A 15908-nucleotide genomic window follows, 5' to 3' on the forward strand; every position below is an offset into this window, starting at 1 on the left:
CCGCTGCCCGTTGTCCTGCCCAGCCTCCTGCCTCTGCCAGACTCCCCAGCCGAGGTGCTCCCTCTCCACCTTGGTGTCCTGGCTCCCTCGCCCCAGAAATCTAGCTTCCTGTCCTTCCCTCCAGGAGTCGGGCCTCCAGAAGGGGCACAGACCCTCTACTTCTGATCCCGGTGGTCTTTTCTTAGTCCTCACTGTCCTCTTGGTAACTTGGATGTTGGATACTGGGGCCACAGTGCTATCTGCCCTTGGCCTCAGTGATACACCCTTGACCTCATCACGTGTTCCTGACCTGATCACAGTGATGCAAGCATCTTGGTTGGCCTCTTCTCTCCCCAACGGCCTTTTTTCAGGCTCCCTCTGAACCTCCCACTAGGCTGGTCTCTTCCCTCTTTTGAGAGCCAGGATGCACTTTCTTCTCCTCCATCTCTCTTTTTTCTAGCTCAGGACACCTATAGGAAATCTTCCCTTGTTGAGCTCTCTCCTTTTCTTCAAGTTCTTACAGTATGTACAGCCTGAGATATTCAACTTAGTTCCTACTTCTGTACACTCCAACAGTGTATTGAGAGACGTTATGTCTCCCCTCTTCCTTGAGGGCAGGGCCCTACCATAGATTTCTATATCTCCTGTAGCATCTGTATACAACATCTTCAGTAGCATATATACATGTATCAATACATACATGCATATGTACCTACATACATTCATACTGATTATATAATTGGTGCTAGACTTGTGTTTGTTGATATACAGATAGATAACATTTTTTTGAGGATAAATGTGGTCAGAGCAGCTAACTCTGCTGTATTATCTTGACAACTTCAGCTATACAGAGCAATCCTGACTCTTAGGATGTTTTGCTTATGAAAGCGAGAACATGGATAAAGAGGGAAATGTGTATTTAGAAAAGTAATTTTCTCTTAATTCGTTGGACAGATATTTGTTGAGTATCTCCCATGGGCCTGGCACTGGGAGTAGAGTGAGCTTGAGGCAGACAGGGCCCTCCTCTTACGTGTTTAGCGTCGCATGGAGCAGACAGATAATTAAGCACTAAACAGAGAAACAAGATAAATCCAAATAATGTTCAGTCCTATGAAGCAACCAGAAAAGAGCAGCACGGTAGGGCGTGGGCAGAGGCGGGAGAAGGAGGAGGGAGACAGTTCTAGATGGCCAAGGTGGGGATTGCTGAAGAGTTGACATTGGACTGAAACCTGAACGAGAAGAAGGAGCGGACAGTGATGATCCTGGGGCCAGCCTTGGAGGTAGAGGGCACAGCACATAGCAAAGACTGGCAATGGGGAACAAGCTGGGCATATTCTGGCAATGGAGAATATTGAGTACTAAAGGAATATGGAAAATGTGGTAGACTATGTGCGTAAGCCAAAAGTGTATCTGTGCACACCCACAGTATCCGTAGGAGAAAATGAAGAAATCTATTCTCAGGTTTTAAATCATTCCCTAAAGGAGCTATATCTATATAATGGAGGTGTCAGGAAATCTAGGAGTTTCTTAGATACTCAACAAAATCGCAAACTCTCTGAGGGCAGAGAATCTCAGCCTTCTTGTGTCCCACCTTGTAGCATGATGCCAGGCACAGAGAGAAGATATTTGATAAATATTTGATGAATTAACGCATGGAGAAAATGAATAATTGCCCAAGACTGAGATTTCATATGTTAATATTATTTACTTTTAGTTTGTCTTTCTGTCTCAATTTAGCTTTGCATTTGTACCAAATGCAATCATATAAACGGGAAAAAATGCTGAAATGTGAGAAAACCATCTATAAGGTCTTTAATAATTCTAAGAACCAGAAAGAAAATAGAGTATGGAAACTGGCAAGAGCACACTTAACGTATTAATATATTGTTTTCATTTTACAGCGAAAATGCTGATTTCTTGCTATATGCCATGTCTGTAATTTGGAGGCTAATGTGTGTGCAATTTCTTGTAAAAGAGCTCTTAAGAGTCTCAACCTTAGGAAATAAGTAGCTTTCTTAGTCTCTAATCAGAGGATCTTCTTGAAAATACAAATTACAATTGTTTAAAGAGGAAAATAAACAATTTCCATCAAATCATGGACCTTATGATTTTTTAAATCCCAAATTGCTTTGTAAATCAAGATTGGCCTATGTTTTTTTTTTTTTTTTTTTTTTTTTTTGCGGTACGCGGTCCTCTCACTGCTGTGGCCTCTCCCGTTGCGGAGCACAGGCTCCAGACGTGCAGGCTCAGCGGCCATGGCTCACGGGCCCAGCCGCTCCGTGGCATGCAGGCTCCTCCCGGACCGGGGCACGAACCCGGGTCCCCTGCATCAGCAGGCGGACTCCCAATCACTGCGCCACCAGGGAAGCCCTGGCCTATGTATTTTAATGGCAAACTCTCAGAAAAACCTTGGGAGTTAATAATCAAGTTAATGCAGCAATTCTAAAGCACATTAATCTGTATTTGTTTTAATAATTCTTACTACACACATAATGCACAACTGAGAGGTATTATAACCTGGGTAAAGTCACTTTTCTTGTGTAGGAACTACAAAATGGGAATTGCAATTCATGTGTCAAAAAATGATTTTATTAAAAATGATCAGTTTTCATGAGACTGCCTCTATTTCTGGAAAGGTCTTGGTAACTTTACAAATGCCCTTTCTATCTGAATCAATCTTTGAACCAATGACAGAATTAAAATTGTATCTATTATCTGCCTGGATAGACCTGATTCAATTAAAATTTTTCTAAAAAATAAATTATGTGCTGTAAGAATGATAGGAAAATAACATTCATAACTCTTGGTTGGCAGACCAATTGTTCATGGCATTTCTTTACATAATTAGGGCTTCTACTAAAGTTAAAAAGAACTTTCTGTGCTTGACATTTGGACGAACACTGGTGAGGGAAAGCATACCTTTTCCCTAAGTTTCTGTGATACACATTTACAAACAGTGCTTTGTAGATAAACTTCCAAGAAATTTGTTGTCACATTTGCCTGCTGGGTATAGAGCTCAGACATGGTTGGGTTTGCAAGATGAAACAAATTAATGCTTATCAGTCCCAAGCTGAGGTTTTAGTTAATGTCCTTCCATGCCTTCCCAACCCCCATAATTGCAGTTAAAGTTCAACCATTCAGGTTTTAAGTGCAGCACAGCGAGACTGTGATTGATATCATCAGGCACATAGACTGTGCTTTGCTATTGGGTCAGACAGCCAGGCAAGAAGAAAGCAGTGCCAACCCTATTGTAAAACCCCTGCTTGTTAGGATAAGTCTGGGAGCTGGCAACACAGTGTAGCAGAGAAGGCAGATTCTCGTGTTGTTTACTTTTTATGGAATCAGGAGGCCATGAATCAAAGAAGGCCCACTGGGTCTTCTTCTAAGGACCTTTCTGCATTAAGAGGACCTAAGTCTAAGTGTCTCCTAGTGGTAGAGTCCAGTTTGTAGACCTTGTCTACTGGGTGGCTGATCGTTACAGCTCCTCCAAGGAGGATTTCTTGTAGGTATTATAGGATATTGCCAGTAAGCATCTATTATTTCAATGGATCTGTCCTACTCAAGTGGCCCCTATAAAAATACATGTTCCATCAGCTAAGCTTTCTTAATTGAGACTTGGAGCTGACAAGGCCACGATTAATATTGCTTCCTGCCTTTCTGAGTGTATGTCCACTGTAAGTGACGTATGGATATATCAGTAAGCCCAACCATGAATCCTATTAGCTTAGGAAATACAGAACACTTTTCTCTTCTGGTTTCTGCAGGACTAGGCAGGATTTATGAGGGTGAGGAAAAAAACTAGTCTGGTTGAGGACCCTGTGGATTACAGTCACCAACAGGAAGATTTCTACATGAAATACGTAGCCCTAGGTAGGAACAACCATGTCATTTGATCCCAGAGTAATCATTTGATTTGCTGACATAAAGCTGTATTTATTTATAGCTTCTGGCCAAGATAACCCCATTGTCAATAATGACAATAACAATAAAAGAAGTCAAGTGTTCCCAGAAAAGTATGCTTTTATTTTTTGATCTAATGATCGGGGTTTAGTGAAGTTATTGTAATCTTTAGAGCACCATCGTGTTGTCTTTCTTTCCCATCTAGCCTCCAACTTCTGTGATTGCAGGGACCATAATTGGTGCATCTGTGCTAGTAACTAGCACAGTCTCAGAGACGTGGTAGATACTTAAAAATATGTGTGGCATGAATGAATGTTCTCTGCAGTTAGGGCATCTCCAGGAGCAGTAGACAGCATTTTCTGTCTACTTTTACCCTGGAAGTTCGGTAGGAGAAACAGGCATAAGAAACATGGCATATTCTTTCTGAGTGGTCTTCATCACTCAGCCCTCCTAAATCATTTGACATTTGCGTCTGTAGTTACTCTTTGTCTTTACCATTCCTAAGTAATAAACAGATATTTATGGAATCCCTGGTCTTAGCCCAGTGTCTCTGTGGGTTTTGTATTTCACTTGTGTCCTCCAAGTTCGGTGCTCTGTTCTGTGTTCTCATGGCCTGTGCACTCATCTCTCTTAGGGGAGCCCTGACCACCCTGTGTTGGTCGTTGCTGGATTACTCATTGGCCTTTCCCTTGGACTGTCAGCTTCATGAGGCTGGGACCTACTTTCTTCTGTATCCCCAGTTTCTAATATTGTGTTTGACCTACTGTGGACTTCTGTTAATATTTATAGAAAGAATGAATGAGTGAATGAATAAATGAAATGAATGAATAAAATGACCATATTCGATGTTAGATCATCTTTAGGCACTCATTTTTCAGATGCAGCTGAAGAAGTGAGATCCTGTGGCATGATGTCCATAGTTGTTGTGATTAGCATGTCACTGAAACCTGTATCTGGCCTTGACTGCTATTGATGTGGTGCCTTGCTAGTTTCTCGTCGCCAAGTAAGGGACTCAAAAATTAAATGATTAAAATGATCTTTATATAGATATAGCACTAAAAATGAGAGATCTGGTTGTATAAATTACCAAAGGTCTACAGGCATAGGACTTAAAATGAATTAGATCAAAAATTTGAATGGCCTTTAAAATGCAGCTCATGGCAGTGGCTCTTTGCTTTCTGCAGGGTTCTTCTCTGGGGTGTTGCTGTGATATGAAAGGCTTCAGGTCAAGGGTTTGAAGGTGAATAAAAATTCCAAGGGGATGAAATAAAACAAGAGTCAGATAATACATCCAATGAAATGGTTTTCAGGATAAATAACTGTACAATTTTAAAACAGTGAGTTTAAAGTTTTCTGTTAAATAGAAGTAATACATATGGTATTAAATGGAAATAGTATCAAGGATATAATATAGTGTGCCCGTTTTTTCCCAGAGACTGCCTCTTACTATTCATGTAGTTACCACATAAATCTAGGTGCTGTCCTCATATCCCTAGTTCGTGATAAATCAACTTTAAATGGTATATATTGACCTCTACACACTATAGAAAAGGGGGATAAATTTAGCCGTTTGTACTTCTCCTTCTATTCCTGCCAATATTTCCTAATAAAATTATTATTTTTAGTTCTGTTGGGCAGTGCTATAATCTTTAATTATTTGCTTGTTTCCATTTTTTCGGATTCATGTCATTTTTGTTGTCTTTCTTGCTATCTCATGACGTAAGATGAGGATGCTGGTGACTTGACTACCTGTCCTTCCTCCTGTTCCATGTCTTACCTCTGCCAGCCCTTCTTTTACTTTTTCACTAACATGAAAGTATCTTAGTATTTATATTCTGTTCTTCAGGGAGAGATTTAAAAATGAGTTAAAGGGAAAATTGAAAACCAAAGACAAGAAGTGACTTGCTTGAAGTCTGCTTAATGTTAGAGTTGGGACTAAAACCTGGGGCTTTTGACTCCCAATCTAGTGGGCTTTCTAGATAAACTCATTGACCTCATTCATCAGATGTTTATTGAATGCTTATTCTCTGCCAGGCACTACATCAAGTACCAGTAATACAAAAATAATAAGAAATTGTCTCAAATCTCATACTCTCATACAAATAGGAAAGACAGATGTGTAAACAAATAGCTATGTTTCAGTGCAATAAGGTGCAAAGGAAGGTGTTGCATAGCTTTCTTTTTTTTTTTATCTCGCAGGTCAGAGATTAGAGAAATTGATATAATTATTAGAAGTGACAGCTTTAATACATTGAGGAGACAGCATTTTACCCAGCTAACTTATGCATGTTTGAAAAATAAGTAAGACTTTGCTAATATAGTTAAAGAGAAGTAATTTAAATTGTCTGTTTCAAGATTAAGTATAAAAGAAAAATTTTTATAAATTTATAACTATAAATTATATAATAAATCATGTTATATGTGTTTAATACTTTTTTATGTGAGCATATCCAAATATTCTTCAGTTGTCCTTATAGGTTTATTTAATATTTTGACTTTAAGTCTAAGGCTTATGCATTTTTTAAAAATAGATCTTTTTTATGGTGACTTGTGAACTTTTTCCTTTCTTTCTTCCTCCCTCAGATTTTCATCACTGTGAATTGCCTGAGTACAGATTTCTCCTCCCAAAAAGGAGTGAAAGGACTTCCTTTGATGATTCAGATTGATACATACAGTTATAATAATCGTAGCAATAAACCCATTCATAGAGCTTATTGCCAGATCAAGGTCTTCTGCGACAAAGTGAGTAAAGATGACAGTTTGTCATAAAGGTATTTTTGTTATTAGATATTACTTTAATGACATTTCCCCCCTGTCACCTTCTCTTGTCTAGTGGTGTCAAAATAATCACTTACCAATCACAGTGGGAGTGGTAATCTTTCATTCTCAGTCCCTATTAGACATCTAGGGAGTCATCAATCAACTGTCTTTTTTTTTTTCAGTAAATCATTCTACCACTAGTTTAATGACTGATTGACATTGCACTGTGCTATGAGTCTGATTTAGTTAGATAACTGAAATAATAGATTGTTTTTAGTGGATATATAGATCCTGTCCCAGAACATATCGATGTAACCACTATTAATTTATGGGTTAAATGGGGTCTCAGCTACAGCCTTTTGGAATGGAAATGGCACCTCTAAAATAAGTTCATTAGCAAACATGCTTCAGCAGAAGATGTAGTTTTTGATTCTTTTTGAAACTCCTCATAAAAGATGGAGCAATTAAAATGGCAAAGATTAAAATCCCGTGATTATGTGACAAGAGACCCTTACAAAATCCCAAATGTGAATGGGACCAAGCATCAACAATTTCAAGACCTGTGTGATGTCGGCATCGTGAAAGAAAGTAATGGGCCCACTTGATGACCAAAGAACAGGGAACCTACAAAAGTGACCCATGGTACCAGAGAGAGAAGTGGGCCATCAGAGGACAATATGTGAAACTAGGGTGGGAGGGGATGGATTGTACAGACTTCAATTTACTGGTGGGTGCAAGGGGACAGAACATTGAAGTGTTCTGTGCTCTATAAACTCTGGAAAGTTATAAATTGAAGCTCCCTGGTAGGATAAAATCCTGCTCTGAGAAGAGGCTGCTGGGAGTAGAATCCAAGTTGAGTTGAACAAAAAAACAAAGGTTCAAAGGAAAGAGAAGTTCCAAATAAAAAGGAAGAGGGGAAAAGGTACAGAGTAGGCAGATCTCAGGAAATACAGGACTATTTTCTTTTATCACTTTGTGAACACAACTGAAGCAGGAGCATGAGAGCCATGAAGCTAGAAGAATTATCCTAGTTCTCTCATTTCTCTTAGAAATGACCAGCAGAAAAGAAAAACAGTTGAATCCCATACAATCTCTTGAAATAAATAATTAAAATCAGACTGACTTCCTGTGGACAATGGATGCGTGCCAGAAAGACATGCCCACAAAACAGGTGAAACCTATAGCCTAATGATCCAAAAATGGGCTTAAAATTAACATAATTTTAAAATGTTGAAATTAACAAAATCATGGAAATTATGAAGAGCAGCATAAATCACGGTTTGAAAAACTCAGACATGAGGTGTTTGGAGAGCAGAATGATTTGAAAAGAGATATGGTAGAATTCAGGAAAGAATTTAGAAGTAAAAGATTAAAATATTTCAGAAGAAAAGACTACACTACAGGCAACACAGGAGTGAATAAGAAAAGAGAATGCCTTAATAGAAATACAAGTTGGAAAATAGCAAAATTCTAAAAATCAGAAGAAATGAAGAAACAATTAAGAGAAAATAATAGATATAGAAGAGAGGTAAAGATGATCCAAGAGACATATAATATGTATCTTTCAGGAAAAAAGCTAAAACAATGGAACAGAAGAAATGCTAAAAATGATAAATCAGGAAAACTTAAAATAAAAATTATACGTTTTTAAATGGGCTACCATGCATCTGGGAAAGTTGACCCAGGATGACTTTAAAAATATTTTTTGAGGGCTTCCCTGGTGGCTCAGTGGTTGAGAATCTGCCTGCTAATGCAGGGGACATGAGTTTGAGCCCTGGTCTGGGAAGATCCCACATGACGCGGAGCAACTAGGCCCGTGAGCCACAACTACTGAGCCTGCGCGTCTGGAGCCTGTGCTCCACAACAAGAGAGGCCATGATAGTGAGAGGCCCGCGCACCGCCACGAAGAGTGGCCCCCGCTTGCCACAACTAGAGAAAGCCCTTGCACAGAAAGGAAGACCCAACACAGCCAAAAATAAATAAATAAATAAATAAAATTTTTAAAAAGAATAACAAATGTTCAAGTACAATTGGTATCTTTTAAAAAATATTCTTTGAGCATCTAAGAAAAATAAAATAGACAATGAGTCATTTATTTTTTTAAACTAATTTTTACTGGAGTATATAGTTGATTCACAATGTTGTGTTAGTTCCAGGTGCACAGCAAAGTGAATCAGCCATACACATGCATATATCCACTGTTTTCCAGTCTCTCCTCTCATATAGGCTACTACAGAGCACTGAGCAGAGTTCCCTGTGCTACACAGTAGGTCCCTATTAGCCATCTATTTTTTTTTTTTTTTTTTTTTGCTGTACGCGGGCCTCTCACTGCTGTGGCCTCTCCCGTTGCGGAGCACAGGCTCCGGACACACAGGCTCCGCGGCCATGGCTCGCGGGCCCAGCCGCTCCGCGGCATGTGGGATCTTCCGGGACAGGGGCACGAACCCGTGTCCCCTGCATCGGCAGGTGGACTCTCAACCACTGCGCCACCAGGGAAGCCCCTAGCCATCTATTTTATAGTAGATAAGGAGTCATTTATAAGGAAACTTCTATCATCAAACTTTTCAACAGCAACACCTTGTCAGAAGACAATGATATTTAAAGTAATCAAATAAAGAAAATGTGAGCCAAGGATTTTATATCCAGCCAAGCTGACTTTCAATTATAAAGATGACAGGCAAAAACAAAACAAAATAAAACAAAGAAACAAAACCACCAACGAACAAACGAACAATCAAAAAATCCAGGGAATATTTCTTCTTGAGGAATCTATTAAAGAACAAGCTTTAGACACCAATATGACTGTAAAGACATTGATAAAAGGACTGATGGTGAGCGGTATGTGTATATTTACCTTGGATCTAATTCTAAGTGATGGGAAAGACAGTATTGGCAACGTGATATGTTCTGACAGTGTAGACATAGTACAATTCTTTAAAAATTGGGTAGGGTGGGGAGAGAATATGAAAAATAGAGTAAGCTGGCAACTGCTTATAGGTGTTAACTGGACGTAAAAGGGTGGGTTCAGATAGGTCCCCGGGGGGGAGGAGAGGAAGGGGAAAAAGAGGTTAATGGCTAATTCAGAACTGCAGCACTCTTAAAGGTGCTACAGTCAGATGTAGATCAAAGATCTACCATGCCATTAAAATGTCTGAGTTGTAGTTTAGCAGAGATAGAGAGTAGGAAGAAGTGGGCATCTGTGAACAGAGGCAGAGATGGTCATGAGAAAAGAGAAGGAAATACATTAACTAGGACTGCACTGAGTTTAGGGACATGTGGCATAGCAGTGTCTCTAAAATCTCGATAGCCTTTCAGGTTATAATGACTTCTGTTAGTGCTACGCGTCAGAGCAGCACAGCCCTCTCGGGGACAGTTAGGCAGCCCCCACGATACAGAGGAGACACAGTTAAATCAGTAAGACACAGTTGTTGTGTAGAAGAGAACACAGTTGTTGTGTACCAGCGAGCACAAGTAACTCGCCAGAGTTACACGGTGAAAAAGTAGAGGAGCTGGGCGCAAATCCACATCTGATTCCAAACTCACACGCCTTATACCTTTAATTCAGCATATTAAACATTAAGAAAGCATTTTCAAATGACGTACAGCATGGAAGTTTTAAACTACATGTGGGAGAACGTTTAAACCATTTGAATTCCTTATTTTATTCCAGAAGTTTCAAGGGAGATGGTAGAATCCCCCTCAGTGAATCTCCTTCTTGGAAGGGAGGAGAAAGATTAGGATCAAGGAGAAAGGGAGGGAAGGATTGAATGGCGGCCCTGGGCAATCCATTTACCTTTATGTCAGAGTTGGATTTGAAAGTAGGAAAGAGAGGGCTTAAGGGATACTCGTATAATTATTTTTTTCAAGTGTTGAGGTCATAAATACTAAAAATCAAAACAAAGCAAAAATGCAGACTACATAGAGTTGTATTGTTGTTCACCTATGCCCTAGAATGAGAGGGACTCTAAGAAACTAGTGATGTAAAGAGTTTCTAGTGGGTAGTTTTTAGTTTATGTTTCCCAATGTTGAGTGTTAGGAAACTCATAAGGAAGAAAGCTCATGGGGCAAGCAGGGTGTATTAACCTTAAGTGCTATTAATTTTTCTGATAAGCTAGAAACAAAATTTTTTTGCTATAATTTGTCATCATATTTGTAGCTCTGATTTCAAAATCCAGGCAAAACTCACACCTGGGAAATTAAAAAGAGAAAAAGTTTAATTCTTGCACTTTTCAAATGGGTGTGTAAATGCAAAAGATTAATTTGAATTATCCTCTAAAGCAAGAGATTAAGAGCTATTCCATTTAAAACTGTATAAATTTCCCAGTCAGTGTCTACAGTTTTAAACAGATGGTATTCTGCACTATTTATAGTTCCCCAGCTTGATTTCTAATTAATGCACCTGTGAGACTGCAGATGAAGATAAAGTCCTTCTCTACCTTTTTTTGATATTATGATACTTCTATTGAAATACATATGTTTATGAATTTAAAAATTCAGGATCTGCTATATGGCTGTACCTATATCAATACTTATGTCTATATCTTTATATCCGTATTTAATTACTTCCATTATCTTTTGAAAGACAAGAATTATATTGCTGAAGACAGTGACTATATATTGTTCAAAACTTGAGAATAAAGCCACATTCTCTTAAGAATTTTTTTCTCTTTATTAATTCTTGTTTGGAATGATCTTGGAGACAATGACTGTTGGAGATTATGAAAAGCTAAAGAGATCCCTCCAAACTACCTCCTTAGCCAACTTAAATAGGTTAAGGCCACATTCTTTTTTTTTTTTCTTTAAACATCTTTATTGCAGTATAATTGCTTTACCGTGGTGTGTTAGTTTCTGCTTTATAACAAAGTGAATCAGCTATACATATACATACATCCCCATATCTCCTCCCTCTGGCATCTCCCTCCCACCCTCCCTATCCCACCCCTCTAGGTGGTCACCTCAGTTATCTCTTATTTTTATTTATTTATTTTTAACATCTTTATTGGAGTATAATTGCTTTACAATAGTGTGTTAGTTTCTGCTTTATAACAAAGTGAATCAGTTATACATATACATATGTCCCCATACCTCTTCCCTCTTGCATCTCCCTCCCTCTCGCCCTCCCTATCCCACCCCTCTAGGTGGTCACAAACCACCGAGCTGATCTCCCTGTACTATGTGGCTGCTTCCCACTAGCTATCTACTTTACGTTTGGTAGTGTATATATGTCCATGCCACTCTCTCACTTTGTCCCAGGTTACCCTTCCCCCTCCCTGTATCCTCAAGTCCATTCTCTAGTAGGTCTGCATCTTTATTCCCGTCTTGCCTCTAGGTTCTTCTGACCTTTTTTTTTTTTTTAGATTCCATATATATGTGTTAGCATATGGTATTTGTTTTTCTCTTTCTGCCTTACTTCACTCTGTATGACAGTCTCTAGGTCCATCCACCTCACTACAAATAACTCCGTTTCATTCCTTTTTATGGCTGAGTAATATTCCATTGTATATATGTGCCACACCTTCTTTATCCATTCATCTGTTCATGGACACTTAGGTTGCTTCCATGTCCTGGCTATTGTAAATAGAGCTGCAGTGAACATTGTGGTACATGACCCTTTTTGAATTATGGTTTTCTCAGGGTTTATGACCAGTAGTGGGATTGCTGGGTCGTATGGTAGTTCTATTTTTAGTTTTTTAAGGAACCTCCGTACTGTTCTCCATAGTGGCTGTATCAATTTACATTCCCACTGACAGTGCAAGAGGGTTCCCTTTTCTCCACACCCTCTCCAGCATTTATTGTTTGTAGATTTTTTGATGATGGCCATTCTGACTGGTGTGAGATGATATCTCATTGTAGTTTTCATTTGCATTTCTCTAATAATTAATGATGTTGAGCATTCATTCATGTGTTTGTTGGCAAACTGTATATCTTCTTTGGAGAAATATCTATTTAGGTCTTCTGCCCATTTTTGGTTGGGTTGTTTGTTTTTTTGATATTGAGCTGCATGAGCTGCTTGTATGTTTTGGAGATTAATCCTTTGTCAGTTGCTTCATTTGCAAATATTTTCTTCCATTCTGAGGGTTGTCTTTTCATCTTGTTTATGGTTTGCTGCACAAAAGCTTTGAAGTTTCATTAGGTCCCATTTGTTTATTTTTGTTTTTATTTCCATTTCTCTAGGAGGTGGGTCAAAAAGGATCTTGCTGTGATTTATGTCATAGAGTGTTCTGCCTATGTTTTCCTTTACGAGTTTGATGGTGTCTGGCCTTACATTTAGGTCTTTAATCCATTTTGAGTTTATTTTTGTGTATGGTGTTAGGGAATGTTCTAATTTCATTCTTTTACATGTAGCTGTCCAGTTTTCCCAGCACCACTTATTGAAGAGGATGTCTTTTCTCCACTGTATATTCTTGCCTCCTTTATCAAAAATAACGTGACTATATGTGCGTGGGTTTATCTCTGGGCTTTCTATCATGTTCCGTTGATCTATATTTCTGTTTTTGTGCCAGTAGCATACTGTCTTGATTGCTGTAGCTTTGTAGTATAGTCTGAAGTCAGGGAGCCTGATTCCTCCAGCTCCGTTTTGCTTTCTCAAGAATGCTTTGGCTATTCTGGGTCTTTTGTGTTTCCATACAAATTGTGAATTTTTTTGTTCTAGTTCTGTGAAAAATGCCATTGGTAGTTTGATAGGGATTGCATTGAATCTGTAGATTGCTTTGGGTAGTAGAGTCATTTTCACAGTGTTGATTCTTCCAATCCAAGAACATAGTATATCTCTCCATCTGTTTGTGTCATCTTTAATTTCTTTCATCAGTGTCTTATAATTTTCTGCATACAGGTCTTTTGTCTCCTCAGGTAGGTTTATTCCTAGATATTTTATTCTTTTTGTTGCAATGGTACATGAGAGTGTTTTCTTAATTTCACTTTCTAATTTTTCATCATTAGTGTATAGGAATGCAAGAGATTTCTGTGCATTAATTTTGTATCCTGCTACTTTACCAAATTCACTGATTAGCTCTAGTAGTTTTCTGGTAGCATCTTTAGGATTCTCTATGTATAGTATCATGTCATCTGCAAACAGTGACAGCTTTACTTCTTCTTTTCCAATTTGGATTCCTTTTATTTCTTTTCCTTCTCTGATTGCTATGGCTAAAACTTCCAAAACTATGTTGAATAAGAGTGGTGAGAGTGGGTAACCTTGTCTTGTTCCTGATCTTAGAGGAAATGGTTTCAGTTTTTCACCATTGAGGACGATGTTGGCTGTGGGTTTGTCATATGTGGACTTTATTTTGTTGAGGAAAGTTCCCTCTATGCCTACTTTCTGGAGGGTTTTTTTTTTATCATTAATGGGTGTTGAATTTTGTTGAAAGCTTTCTCTACATCTATTGAGATGATCATATGGTTTTTCTCCTTCAGTTTGTTAATATGGTGTATCACGTTGATTGATTTGCATATATTGAAGAATCCTTGCACTCCTGGGATAAACCCCACTTGATCATAGTGTATGATCCTTTTAATGTGTTGTTGGATTCTGTTTGCTAGTATTTTGTTGAGGATTTTTGCATCTATGTTCATCAGCGATATTGGCCTGTAGTTTTCTTTCTTTTTGACATCTTTGTCTGGTTTTGGTATCAGAGTGATGGTGGCCTCGTAGAATGAGTTTGGGAGTGTTCCTCCCTCTGCTATATTTTGGAAGAGTTTTAGAAGGATAGGTGTTAGCTCTTCTCTAAATGTTTGATAGAATTCACCTGTGAAGCCATCTGGTCCTGGGCTTTTGTTTGTTGGAAGATTTTTAATCACAGTTTCAATTTCAGTGCTTATGATTGATCTGTTCATATTTTCTATTTCTTCCTGGTTCAGTCTCGGAAGGTTGTGCATTTCTAAGAATTTGTCCATTTCTTCCAGGTTATCCATTTTATTGAAGGCCACATTCTTAAAATAAATTTAAGAGAAGCAATTTATGTATCAAATAAAAAAATAAAGATAGCCATCCCCTCTCAAAAGGTGGCAAAAGTGATCACAATATAATCAGGAAATCCTCAGGCATATTTTTTTTTTCAAATTTAACACTCCATAGTGAACATATAAGTGGGGGAAATTATTTTCAAATGATAAATTTGGTGTTTGCAGAAAATATACTATTCTGGAAGAACTAGACTTTTTTGTGCTTTAATGAGAGTGAAAGGATTATTTTCTAGAAGCTTTGGGTCACAAATAATCAAAGGAAGGAAAGGAATTCTTGGAAGGTCATGTTCAAGGATGCTTTCTCTATGTTAATTGAGTATATCAAAGCTGCCGTGGGTCATTGTGAAGTCAAAGCCTTATTTTAGATATGAGAACTGTGGCTCTCCTAAGTTTGGATACTATCAGAATTGTTTTGGTGTGCTGATATCTGAGCCTTCTGGGCAGGAAATTTCTTACGTAGATGTGGTACTAGGACTAGGCTCTATGGAGAGCTACTCTATGTTTTATGTTAATCCTTTGGGTTTGGCATATCAAAGAATACCTGTAAAATATTAAGCAGGTGACTCTATTTCCTAATAATTGACATTGAACCTATATAAATCCTGAAACAGATTAATTTCAGACCTTTTTCTCATAGCAATTGTACAAAATAAAACACCACTTTAAAAATAAAATTGCTTGACAAACCTTGGGGTATGTCTTTGGTGAGTTGTAATTTATATAGATGAATTTCCATATTTCTGCTTACATTAAATACCATATTGTACAGACTTGCAAATACAGAGAAAAATGTCTTGGACACAATAAGAATAGGGGCCTTTTGCTTATATTTTACACCCGCTTGAACAAAGTCATGTTTGTGCATTTAACACTTCATTTTCTGAAAATGTTATACGTTATCTAGACAAAAAACTCTACAAAACCGTAGTATATCTTGAAGAGACTTGCAAAGGAAGTATTTCTATATTTTTTCTCCCTCTTTCTATGAATTTCTATGGCTTATAAACATCAGTGACAATTCAAAACTTGAAGCACTGTGAAATAATTACTCCCTTTTGGTAGTAAGAAGTTTTTTGGCATAAAAATGTGTATTTAAAATATCTGATTAAACTATTATAACTATCCAAATCTTACCTATGTAAAGCTCTTAGAACTCACCTGCCACAGAGGAAGTGCCCCATCAGGATTAGCTGTAATTACTCATTCTTCAAGAATTAGCTCTAAAGCCATGATGGATACCTTGATTGACCATATATCCCTGTTGTGTCATGGCCTTACTTTGGCCAGAATTGGGAATCAGCTTTTTTTAA

General features: G+C 38.1%; 1 protein-coding gene across 1 annotated transcript in view; it reads left to right on the forward strand.

The window, feature by feature from the left end:
* Positions 1-15908, forward strand: part of GRHL2 (grainyhead like transcription factor 2) — a 115205-nt gene that overhangs the window by 67695 nt on the left and 31602 nt on the right. Inside the window, exon 8 of the mRNA XM_060116037.1 lies at positions 6463-6621. Within this exon, the coding sequence (XP_059972020.1) occupies positions 6463-6621 (159 nt within the window). The remainder of the gene's footprint in view (positions 1-6462; positions 6622-15908) is intronic.

This window comes from Mesoplodon densirostris, chromosome 13, assembly GCF_025265405.1.
Source record: "Mesoplodon densirostris isolate mMesDen1 chromosome 13, mMesDen1 primary haplotype, whole genome shotgun sequence".
NCBI lineage: Eukaryota > Metazoa > Chordata > Mammalia > Artiodactyla > Ziphiidae > Mesoplodon > Mesoplodon densirostris.